The 10,868-nt window shown below is 35.6% G+C and overlaps 5 protein-coding genes across 5 annotated transcripts; 1 reads left to right on the top strand and 4 right to left on the bottom strand.

Moving 5' to 3' along the window:
• Window positions 1-2,480: 2,480 nt before the first annotated feature.
• Window positions 2,481-2,897, bottom strand: LOC105972853 (protein SRC2). The gene has a single exon (XM_012997835.2). The coding sequence runs from the start codon at window positions 2,895-2,897 to the stop codon at window positions 2,481-2,483; it is 417 nt and encodes a 138-aa protein (XP_012853289.2).
• Window positions 2,898-3,570: 673 nt separating this feature from the next.
• LOC105972995 (protein SRC2 homolog) lies at window positions 3,571-4,490 on the bottom strand. Its single transcript, XM_012997984.2, has one exon. It carries the CDS (start codon window positions 4,327-4,329, stop codon window positions 3,724-3,726), a length of 606 nt encoding a protein of 201 aa, XP_012853438.2. The 5' UTR covers window positions 4,330-4,490; the 3' UTR covers window positions 3,571-3,723.
• Window positions 4,491-4,965: 475 nt separating this feature from the next.
• LOC105972996 (ubiquitin-fold modifier 1) lies at window positions 4,966-6,462 on the bottom strand. The gene is made up of 4 exons (XM_012997985.2): window positions 6,223-6,462; window positions 6,027-6,124; window positions 5,867-5,899; window positions 4,966-5,293 (listed from the first exon to the last, which is right to left on the bottom strand). The coding sequence occupies exons 1-4, from the start codon at window positions 6,300-6,302 to the stop codon at window positions 5,214-5,216; spliced, it is 291 nt and encodes a 96-aa protein (XP_012853439.2). The 5' UTR covers window positions 6,303-6,462; the 3' UTR covers window positions 4,966-5,213.
• A 136-nt stretch (window positions 6,463-6,598) lies between these two features.
• On the top strand, window positions 6,599-9,519 carry LOC105972992 (chaperone protein dnaJ A6, chloroplastic). The gene is made up of 8 exons (XM_012997982.2): window positions 6,599-6,720; window positions 7,183-7,297; window positions 7,377-7,518; window positions 7,608-7,665; window positions 7,990-8,032; window positions 8,119-8,167; window positions 8,258-8,338; window positions 8,425-9,519. The coding sequence occupies exons 2-8, from the start codon at window positions 7,191-7,193 to the stop codon at window positions 9,256-9,258; spliced, it is 1,314 nt and encodes a 437-aa protein (XP_012853436.2). The 5' UTR covers window positions 6,599-6,720; window positions 7,183-7,190; the 3' UTR covers window positions 9,259-9,519.
• Window positions 9,461-10,731, bottom strand: LOC105972993 (Pathogenesis-related thaumatin superfamily protein). The gene is made up of 3 exons (XM_012997983.2): window positions 10,600-10,731; window positions 9,834-10,497; window positions 9,461-9,746 (listed from the first exon to the last, which is right to left on the bottom strand). Exons 1-3 carry the CDS (start codon window positions 10,643-10,645, stop codon window positions 9,611-9,613), a joined length of 846 nt encoding a protein of 281 aa, XP_012853437.2. The 5' UTR covers window positions 10,646-10,731; the 3' UTR covers window positions 9,461-9,610.
• Between the last annotated feature and the right edge of the window lie 137 nt (window positions 10,732-10,868).

Raw genomic sequence — 10,868 nt, 5'->3', positions numbered from 1 at the left:
AAAAAAAAGATAATATATGTACCCAAAAGTTTTTATGCAACCTACGGCCCATTAAATTTTTGGGTCGGCCTGCTAAGTAGTGATCTTTATAGTTTATACACACTTTCTTCATTCTGAAAGTCAACTTCCAAAATGTCCCTCATGGGATGGCCTAGCGGTTGGAGCAAGAGAGCTTGTGTCAATTGACCCAAGTTCGAATCCCCTTGCCAACGGTCGCTAGGTCGAGCTTGTCACACATGGTTAGCCTAGTGTGGTTTACATCTCTCGTATGGTTTGCAAGCTATTATACGAGAGTGTAGGTTTACCCAGTGCACCTATATGGTTGGCTGCGGGTTCCTTCATTACCAAAAAAAAAAAAAAAGTCAACTTCCAAAATCAACATGAAGCTTGTCCTGAATATTTGACTTTTTATGACTTTGAATGATGAATCAAGACAGAAAGACCTTTAGGAATTTTATTTCACACTTCAACCATCGACCAAACCTAAACACGGTTATTTCTATGATCAGTGATAATTACTCCCAGTTGTTTTTTATCGTTGATCTACACACGTAAATATGTATATGTGTGTTTGTGTGTACGTAAACGAATGGTAAAGATGTACCAAATGTATTTTACAGTAGAATATAAACCCCACCCACACACCGAATCCACCAATTCTGATTTCAAAATTCAGGCCGGTTCATTTGGCTTATAGTCAGGGGCCGAGTTCATCCTCATTTTATAAATTTTCCCATATATTATATATATATATCCATATAGCTCACTCAATTTTTCGTAATTAGCCCACCAAAATATAAATTTATGCGAAAAAAACTCAATTTTATTAGTAGTCCTCCGAAAATTCAAATTAATAAAAAAAACTCTGGAATTTTTTTTATTAATTTTCTTATTCCTATTTTCTGTTTTTATACCAAAAAAATACTTTTTTGTTGTTGTTGTTGTTGTTGTTATTAAAAGACCAAGACCATGTCGATTCCTTTTTTTTAATCTTTTGCCTTCTTAACTTTTTTTTTTTTTTTTTTTTTTTTTTATTGCTTGCGTTTTCACTTCATCTTGGTCAAGTTAAGAAAAGCGACGACTTTTTGTTAAAATAAATAAATATAAAAAAAAAACTCACAAGTGGCCCTATCTTATTCCCTAGTTGAGGGAAACAGGATATTCTCACAAACTAGTATAAATTCGAGCTGCATTCAACATATCATATACTCGCAAGACAAAACACATCTCATTTTCCTCCGAGTCTCTTACTTTAATTTGGTCTCTAGCTTTGTACCTGTCGGAAAGTATATCAAGATGGCAAATGATGATACGAAACAACCAGCAGAGGAGGAACTTGATCAACGAACGAGGGATGAAGGAAGCACATCCGAGCCAACGGTTCAGATCAAAGCAAATGACGATCAAGACATCCAAAGGGAATTGCAACAGGCTAAACAAGAGATTCAGCAGCAGCGGAATACTAATCATCCTTTGAAGATCACATGTGCTATTATGTAATAATAATAACACGTACGTCGTCATGCACTTTTAAACCTATCTTCTATATATTTCGAAACATGACTTGTAATTTAATAATACACGGTTTGCAGCTGTTCCCGCCCTTTACATGCATGTATTCGTACTTTGATGTGGTTTATTAATTTCCGTTTCGTTTCTCTGCTATACGTATACGTACCGAGTGTATTAATTAATATTAATATTGTGTTAATTATGAATATATGATATGCATCTTGTGTGTGTTTGCTTTTGTAATTATCTCTTATGTTCGCTATCCATTTTTCAACAAGCTAAGTTTGCATTGTCGATTTCCAATTTTCATATGTTCACTGTCAATTTCAAAGTTAGTTGCCGTTTTTCAGTCAATTTTTAATTAGAAGTTCATTGCCAATTACAATTCGGTTGCCAAATTTTCATTCAATTTTCATTATATACTAGATACGGGCGCAAAATTGCATAATTTTATCTTGATTAAAGATATATATACTAAATTGGTGATTAATTGAGACATAATAGTGCATTATTCTGATATAACAAGAGAATCGACCCAAATACCTTATAAATATTTATTTAATTGAAAAGATAAGTTATTTTTTTGTCAATTTGGATAAAATTTCTATAAAATTTTATATTCATTTTTAATAAATAATAATATAATTTTTTTTAGCTCATATTGAAATAAATATTGATTTAATTGGAGGATTAAAATTTTACAATTCGGACATTATATTTAGTTCTGACTTTATTCAGATACACAATATTGTCAACTTGAATTTATATATTAAATGAAAATACAACAAGTTTGTATTGAAGTACTACATAATTTCTATTAGAGTAAGACCTTTGACTTAAATCAGAGCGGAAAACTTTATTTTGACTATGAGATGATTACATATAATAATTATTTCCACGTAATTAAGTGGATAAAAATAGAAATATATAGCAGATCGACATATATATATATATATATATATGAATTTCTATCCGAAGCTGTAAGAAAATGTCAAAGCCCCCTGAGACCGAACACTGCCCCTTGTCACCGGAATAGTCACCTCCCGGCCACTCCGGCCGCCACCTGCCACGTCATCAAAAAGCCTTTTCATGGACACGTGGACTTCTCCGACGTATCTGTCACCCAGGTTCCTGGAACAGTAGAGTTTAACGACGAGCATGGAGTTATAGTTATCCAACACCGACGCCATTATGGTGTACTCCATCGTGTAATTCCAGGCCGGGTTTCTCTTCCCGTGTGTATCCGTCGGAGTTCTTTTCTCCTTCTCCGGCGAGCCTCCGATCGAAACCCTGGCGTGTACTTCCATCTTGCCGATTAGACGTACGTCTTCTAGGTTTTCTGCTGATATGATGGTTATCTCGAACTTTCTGCACTCCAGTGCCATTTTATTTTTTTATTTTTAATTTGGTGGAATTGGTGATTTGGTGGGCTTTACATATAGTGCAAAAAGAGATTGTAAGTTGCATGCTGAAAAGTATGTTTTTGGACAAAGTTGGAGGGGACAAAAAAATGTCTTCTAATTTCATTGTCAGTATGTCGGTATTCTCCTCCATTAAAAGTAGCACAAAATTAATTTTGAGATTTAGTTATCTACACAAAAATAATATTATAAAAAAAAACCCGAAAAATCGAATTTTATTGAAAATACAAGAAGTTTTTGTTTTACTTAGGGCGGCCCATTAAATTGTTGGGTCGGCCTGCTTAATATTGAACTTTATAAACACCGTCTTCATACTCAAAGTCAACTTCCCAAATGAACACTATCGAAGCTTGTCCTGAACTTTGACCTTTTATTATTGGAATGAATCAAGACAGATACCTCTGAGGAGTTGACTTATTACATTGCCTTCTTTCTTGACCTCCTCTTTCGCCAAACCAGAATGTTCATAGTTCATAAGAACTTATATACATATATATTATAACTTAATACAAACTAATAATTATTATTATTATTAACCTCCATCTTAATAGCCAAGATTACCATCTGCTTTAAAGTACACAGGAGAACACATAAACTGTTAACCTTTTAGGAATTTAAACTGCCAATAGAACTTACATGTAAACGAACAATTTAATTAGAAATTTATATACAGACATGCTTTCATTTTATGAACCAACTTTCATTTAGCAAAATAAAATTCACAATCATGACAGAAAACCAAAAAAAAAAAAAAATGTCTAAACTGCTTGTTCTTAATGTGCCTTATAAATCAACAAGCATCGTAGAAAACATCATCGTCGTCATCATCATCACCACCAACATTATCATCATCAACACGAACATTAGATTTATTATCTTCAACAGATTTTTTATTACTATTATTATCAGCTAATAAAAGCACAGCGCCACCCAACAAAACGAAAAACCCAACCTCAAATGCAATATTCTTCCAACTCGAAGGCTTTCGAACCAAAACCTTTTCATTACCAAATCTATACAATATATTCACCACCCCATTTTCAGTTCCAGCAACTCTGTAGCTCAAAATCTTATCCGCTTTAATCCCCTTATCAAAAAGACTCTTTATCGGTATACTCACATCTCCGATGAATCTATTGCCAAGAGTTCTCTTACAGTAAAGTCTGATACAAATCTTGATGTCTGGCTGTTGAACTGCGGACTCGCTTATCGTGTACTCTGTACGGAAATTCCATCTGGGATTGGTTTCTCCTTCAAAGTCAACCGGGCTTCTTTTGCTGGTTTTCGATTCGCCTTTGATCGAAACTTTTGCGTAGACTTTCATTTGTCCTAAACATCTGATATCTGGAAGACTATTGGCTGAAACAAGTGTTATTTCCAATTTTCTGCACTCCATATGTGGAAGTTCTTTGCCAGTTGCAGGTGTAATAAAAAAAAAAAAAAAAGAATAATAATGTTGGATTAATATGAACCAACAAAGGGAAACTGATTGTATACCATCATTGAAATATAAAAGTATTCAGAATATATATTACTTGGTCTTTCTTCTAAAATAGCCAAGGCAATTTTTTACAAATTAGTAATTACATCGTTTTATAGCTCATTATATTATATACATTTGGATTTTTTAATTATTTCTTTTGGTAAACGCCTGTTTGTTTTATGGTTTATTAATCAAGAAGGGAATCAGTAAACTAGAATCTTTTTATTTTAATTACTCAACCGGCAACTTGTCTTTCTTACCCCAGAAAGGACTGATCACTTAACACGATTTCGAATTTTATAAAAGAAATGCTATGATTTGATAATTTGATTCTGAAGTACATACCAAAAGGCATGATTTTTCAACATCATATGTATCGATAGTTAGAGTCTCCTTCATCCCACCGGAAAACAAAGCCCCTAAAGGCTAAAACAGTACTTACTTCTGCAGATAAGATACAATCTCATATCGTATTTTTTTTCGTATCAAAATTGAATATATCGGCGAAAAACACATTCAATAAAGTATTTTTGTTAATACCATGCATCATAGGATTCAAAGGAGGCTGCTTATTATTTATTTCAGTGACACAAATAAAGATAACTGTTTGCAGATGAAGCCACCAGACGAGACACTGCACTGATTTATCATTTATCACATGATTTTTTATCGAGCGTCAAATTCAGATTGCAAAAAATAAGGAAAAATATATGAAAATAAAAGATGGAAACAGAGAAATACTACAGTGCTCACTCATCCGAGGATTAATTAAACCGAGAACCATAGGCAAAGGACCTTTAAGAAGACATCAAAAAAGCACCAACTCTGTCTCGAGGAATCAACCGCAATTCTGACCCATGTTTAAGAAACACATTTCCTGAAAATAAAATAAAAAAATCATTCAATTTAATATGGATAAGCAAATGCAATATTCCAGAGCAACACGACAAATTTACAAAATGAATTGCCAAAAAAGCATATTTGGATGAAACTCTTAAAATGTGTGGTTGCCAAACACTAAATCGGAACGTAAGGAGAGTAGTTAAATCCTGTTTTGTAATATACTTTTTTTTACGAAGGAGATAACTGATAACTCAGTTCATCGATCGAACAACAAGTTAAACAAGCAAGCACGTAGCTTTACGATGGCTAATGACTTCTTTAGGTATACTGTTTTGAAAAGCCAACTAATTTTATTCATTACACGAGTGCGCAATTTAGATTCCAGGCTATAAAATCAAGCACCGGCAGCCTATTGTATATAGCTTATAAGCTAATGAGGCAGGAAAAAAACTATATATTAAAATACTATGAACATCAATGTAAACTAATTGATGCAGAAAATAATGCAAGGTACAGATAGCCAACAAACAATGTCAAGTCTGTGATCACAAACATGCATTTGTAACAAACAATTATCCGTGAAAATAACGAAAAATATCTAAAATACCTGCGCTTTGTTGAGGATTAATTCCCACTCCATCTGCATAAACAACAATCATTAACAAATTTAAAATTAGCAAATTCATCAGAAGGAAATAAATCAAAATTAGGAAATTACATATCCGTATAAAAAGATGGGGAAAAAAAAAAGATTCTGCTAAAAATACCGTTTGTGATTATGGCACTGGTTTGAGGAGGCACTTTGAATTCTTCAGCAGCAAATTTCAGAACTGCTGTGAATGGAGCTGCCTCTGGTACGCTAAATCTGTTTATTAGATTTTTTTTTACAGAAAAAAAATAATTCTAATAATTGGATTAAAAAAAACATAATTGATATAAAAAATCAGAAAAAGCACCGCTTACACTTTGAAAGGAAGTTTGGGATCGGAAGTAAGAATGACCTTGAATGACACCTTTCCACCGCCGGCACCACCGCTCGCCATGTTTTCCGGCTAAATTTTCCTTTTTTATATTTCTATTTGTTACTAATTATTCTGTGCTTAAAGAATATAAAACGTCGTCGTTTGATACATAGAGCTGCTTAGTATATACGCGCGGGTACAGCTGGGCCCAATAAGAAACAGCCTCATTCATAATGTTCCTTTTTAATTGGGCCTTGTAATCAATATTCAAATTTATTTATTTCCAAAAATATCTGGTGGGGCCCATTAACTATCCGCCAAAACCGATTGTACCGGGTCGAATAAAACCCGAACCGTAATGCATATTAGAAAACGGCAAGTCCGCAGCCCTATGTTTAAAGCGCCTTATTCTACTGTGCGTCTCTTTTCGAGCTTCTTCCAACTTCTGGTGAAGAACTCCAATTTCTCAACAATCTGCTCCGCCTTCCAACTTTTAGAGGTAAAATTATTCAATTTTATGCAATAATCTTATTACAGTACAAATGAGGTTCCGCCACCAGCATAGTTTTCCAAAACAAGCCGATGCAAAGGCGGAATTCCTGAAATTGGGTTTTCAGATATTTGTAGAAATAACCAACACTTTTGGGGCAGAATTTGTTCACATTTTTTGAAAAAAAATCAGAATAGAATAATACCCACTAGATTTTACTTTCTGCAAGTTTGTGTAATCTTTACCTGAATCTAAATTTCATCGTCCTTGAATTCGGGAAGCTAAATTCCACCTTTGGATTTGATAATATTTTCAGTTAATAGATTTTTTGTGCCTTATGGCAAAGTAAGTCAAACGAGTTTTGTTTAATTGACAAGTGTTTGATTTAGGTTATGTGCCGTAACTAACCGACTATTGTGATATTTTGCTGAAATTCACATTACTCGCATCTTTTTTCCAATGAATGAACAGTGCATTGAATGGCAATCATATCTTGTGGAAGTACACGGGTGACCTCGTTGGGAGTTCAGCCTCAGTTCACACTGCGATCCTCTATTACAAATAAACTTTCGACTTCTCTACCATGGTAACCATTTTTTCGAGGCATTATTAGTATCTTAGTCATAGAGCCTGTCATTTTTCTGATATGTTTTCTTTTGATGCAGTACACCTAGTAGGATTACGACACTGGCATCCCAAAGTTCGACATTATTCTCCGAAAAATCATTGAATGCACTTTTCAATTCAGCCTCGTACATTAGTCCATGCCACAAGAGAGGAGCTCGTCTTGTTGTTCGAGCTGACAAGGTATGATTTATAAGATCATTTTTTATTCTGCTTGTGAACAAACTCTTTTTCACTATGTAAGTTATTAATTAGCATGTTTTTACTTGCAGGATTACTATTCCGTGCTTGGTGTGTCTAAAAATGCGAGCAAGGCAGATATCAAAAGTTGTGAGTATATTACTTTGATTTTTTTTATTTTTTATTTTTTTACTCTCGCTTAACTCAATGTTTGTATTGCTCGAATCAGCTTAGACTTGATATATAAGCAGATCATCTTAAACATTCTGAGAAACGCCATTGAGATATTTTTAATAGAGCACCTTTCCTCTACGATGCTCCTTATTCGTTATCACCATCTTTTATTTATAATGTTTCTCTGTATTCCTTCACCATTTACTATCATTTTGAATAACTATGTCCGAATTTTCCTTTTATTGATTGGAAAAAAATGATGATTTAATTAATTTTCTCGTTTATTACATTCTTCTTCAGCATATCGAAAGCTTGCCAGGACTAACCATCCAGATGTTAACAAGTAATTCACAATGCCAGTTTGATTTTTATTTGGACTTCGACTTTTATCTACAGTTGGATTATAAATATATTATATCTGAAATACAGGGAGCCTGGAGCAGAACAAAAGTTCAAGGATATTAGTAATGCATATGAGGTAAGTAAATTTATTTTCCTGTACATCATTTCCCAATTAATGCCATTTACAGCATGTAGAAATTTTCTAAATTTTTGAGCTTTGTGACAGGTTTTATCAGATGACGAAAAACGTTCCGTTTATGACAGGTATGGCGAAGCTGGGCTCAAAGGTTCTAGCATGGGTGGAGGGGTAAGTCCTTGTAATAAAAATTGGTAATTCAGAAGTATTATTACTGCATAATAATTTTATAATATCTACTTGCAAAATAATAACAGGATTACACAAACCCATTCGATATATTCGACTCATTATTCGACAACCTAAACACCGGTGGAAGAGGGTCCCGCAATCGAGCCACAGAAGGCGAAGACCAGCTCCACAACCTAGTTCTCAATTTCAAAGATGCCATATTCGGTATCGAGAAAGAGATCGAAATAACCCGTCTCGAAAGCTGCAACACATGCAAAGGATCAGGGGCAAAACCGGAAACGAGGTCGTCCAAATGCAGCACATGCGGAGGCCAAGGGCAAGTCATTACATCCGCGCGGACCCCACTAGGCGTGTTCCAGCAAGTGATGACGTGCCCCAATTGCAATGGAGCAGGAGAAATATCCACCCCTTGCAGTACGTGCAGAGGGGAGGGAAGGGTAAAAAAGTCAAAACGCATCAGCTTGAAAGTTCCGGCTGGAGTAGATTCCGGAAGCAGGTTGAGGGTCCGTTCGGAAGGGAATGCCGGAAGGAGAGGGGGCCCGCCTGGAGATCTTTTTGTAATGATTGAGGTTCTTTCGGATTCTGTTCTGAAAAGGGACGACACTAACATTCTCTACACTTGCAAGCTTTCTTACATAGATGCTATTTTGGGAACTACGATGAAGGTTCCGACTGTGGATGGGATTGTTGACCTGAAGATTCCTTGTGGGACCCAACCTGGAACAACCTTAGTTATGGCGAAAAAGGGTGTCCCGTTTTTGAACAAGAGCAATAGGAGGGGTGACCAGTTGGTCAAAGTGCAAGTTGAGATTCCGAAACGGTTAAGCGTCGAGGAAAAGAAGCTCATTGAAGAACTTTCTGAGCTCAACAAGGCAAAGGCTACTGCAAGTAGGAGATGATAGTAAGTCCCCTTACCTATATTATTTGCATTTCCGATTTCTCTCCGTAGTTTAGTAAATGATGTGTCTGTTAAATCATAGCCATTAAAATTCACATCGAAATTTTGGGGTTTATTATTATTATTTATTATTCTTTAAACACGGTGAGGAATATTAGTGAGATAAATTTCTTGATTGCGAAACTTTTGTAGTATCACTTGTAAATGGCAGATGGTGCTGATAAATTGACATGATCTTGAGAAATTATCTTAATATACACTATACATCTTCTTTGGCTCTATATAAATAAATAAAAAACAAATAAAAAAATTGCATTGGCTCTCAAAAGGTGCATGTATTTATTATAAGGTGGTTAATAAATATTCCAAAGAGCAGTTGTGGTAATCATGGTTAGAATCATAATCCACCACATTTTCCCTGTAGGCTTCAAACCCATTGATCCACCACACACCAATTTGTTGTTATGATATGTACATACAGGTTGTCTCCTGCAGAATTTATTTTTTTAATAAAAATAAAAAAATAAAAAAATATTTTCTGATAAGAATAAAAAAATGAAAATTGTTTATATATACCTGGATGAGCAGAAGGAAACAACATAATCAGTGCCGGAACAAGTGAAAATACTCGTCGGATCATCGTAAGCGTAGCTATAAGCAGTGGGGCAAGCTTTCTTGAACGTCTTTGAATAATACGTTGGCTGACAAGTCACCGGATTCCCGTAAACCCCTCTACAGCAATACTCATCCGTATCAAACACATCACACGCACTTCTACAGGCCACATTTCTGCCGCCACCTTTCACCGCCAGCTCCGCCGGACAATTTGTCCGGAGGTCGGCGTCGCAGCCGGCAACGCTGCAGTTCCCCCTCCCGTTGAGCGGTGTCACAACTATGGGCAAGTTGAACCCGTCGACTAGGCTTACGTCGTAGAAATCAGTGGCGGCAAGTGTGAACTCCGCCAGGGAGGCTGGCGGCTTGCCGGAGGCACCGCACTTGAGAGTAGAGCCGCAGCTGCCGGTTTGGCAGGAGCCGTTGCCATTTCTGTCGAAATTGCAGCCTGTGCGGGCCCATATGCGGCCGGACCAGCTGATGGGGGCGGTGAAGATTTGGGTTTGGCCAGGCTTTAGAACAAAGCCGCCGCCGTTGAAATACTCACCAGGAGTTACGGCGGGCCAGATTGTTTCTTTGCAGTAGTTTACTATTGTGAAAATTCTTGCACACGTGGACAACTCTGGCCCTGCAATGGCGGCCATTATAAAAAAAAAAAAATAATTAGTAATATAATATAATATCCCTTTTTACGTAAAACAATAAAATTGACAAATGGTTATTCAAATACCTGTAATTAAAAGAAGTAAACCCAAAATTAGATGTAAATAAGCCATTGTCTTAATTTTGGCAACTCCTTAAATTGAAATTTTGTGATGATCTAAGAGGGACCATGAGTATACATATATATGCTGTTTAAAAGCTGGCTGCAACTATGGAGAGGAGGAATACGTGCATGGATGAACAAAGAGAAGCACGAATCATTCTTTTCCTAAATCGTTACTGTAAGTTAGTAGATTCTCTTCTTTTTACATCTTTATTAATCATTAATCAACTTCT

The sequence above is a fragment of the Erythranthe guttata genome, chromosome 14 (assembly GCF_056151865.1).
Source record: "Erythranthe guttata isolate IM_541 chromosome 14, IM_541, whole genome shotgun sequence".
NCBI lineage: Eukaryota > Viridiplantae > Streptophyta > Magnoliopsida > Lamiales > Phrymaceae > Erythranthe > Erythranthe guttata.
This window is presented reverse-complemented; position numbering and strand designations above follow the sequence as displayed.

Bases quoted from the DNA above. Each gene is read 5' to 3' on its own strand.
- LOC105972853 (XM_012997835.2), bottom strand. From the start codon at position 2,897: ATGGCACTGGAGTGCAGAAAGTTCGAGATAACCATCATATCAGCAGAA.
- LOC105972995 (XM_012997984.2), bottom strand. From the start codon at position 4,329: ATGGAGTGCAGAAAATTGGAAATAACACTTGTTTCAGCCAATAGTCTT.
- LOC105972996 (XM_012997985.2), bottom strand. From the start codon at position 6,302: ATGGCGAGCGGTGGTGCCGGCGGTGGAAAGGTGTCATTCAAGGTCATT. The intron at 5,900-6,026 runs GTATTTTTAGCA...TTGTTTATGCAG, and splicing joins CAGTGCCATAATCACAAACG to ATGGAGTGGGAATTAATCCT. The intron at 5,294-5,866 runs GTATTTTAGATA...TTTTATTTTCAG, and splicing joins TAATCCTCAACAAAGCGCAG to GAAATGTGTTTCTTAAACAT.
- LOC105972992 (XM_012997982.2), top strand. From the start codon at position 7,191: ATGGCAATCATATCTTGTGGAAGTACACGGGTGACCTCGTTGGGAGTT. The intron at 7,666-7,989 runs GTGAGTATATTA...ATTCTTCTTCAG, and splicing joins CAAGGCAGATATCAAAAGTT to CATATCGAAAGCTTGCCAGG. The intron at 8,168-8,257 runs GTAAGTAAATTT...GCTTTGTGACAG, and splicing joins ATATTAGTAATGCATATGAG to GTTTTATCAGATGACGAAAA.
- LOC105972993 (XM_012997983.2), bottom strand. From the start codon at position 10,645: ATGGCTTATTTACATCTAATTTTGGGTTTACTTCTTTTAATTACAG. The intron at 10,498-10,599 runs GTATTTGAATAA...CCGCCATTGCAG, and splicing joins TTTACTTCTTTTAATTACAG to GGCCAGAGTTGTCCACGTGT. The intron at 9,747-9,833 runs GTATATATAAAC...TAAATTCTGCAG, and splicing joins GTTTCCTTCTGCTCATCCAG to GAGACAACCTGTATGTACAT.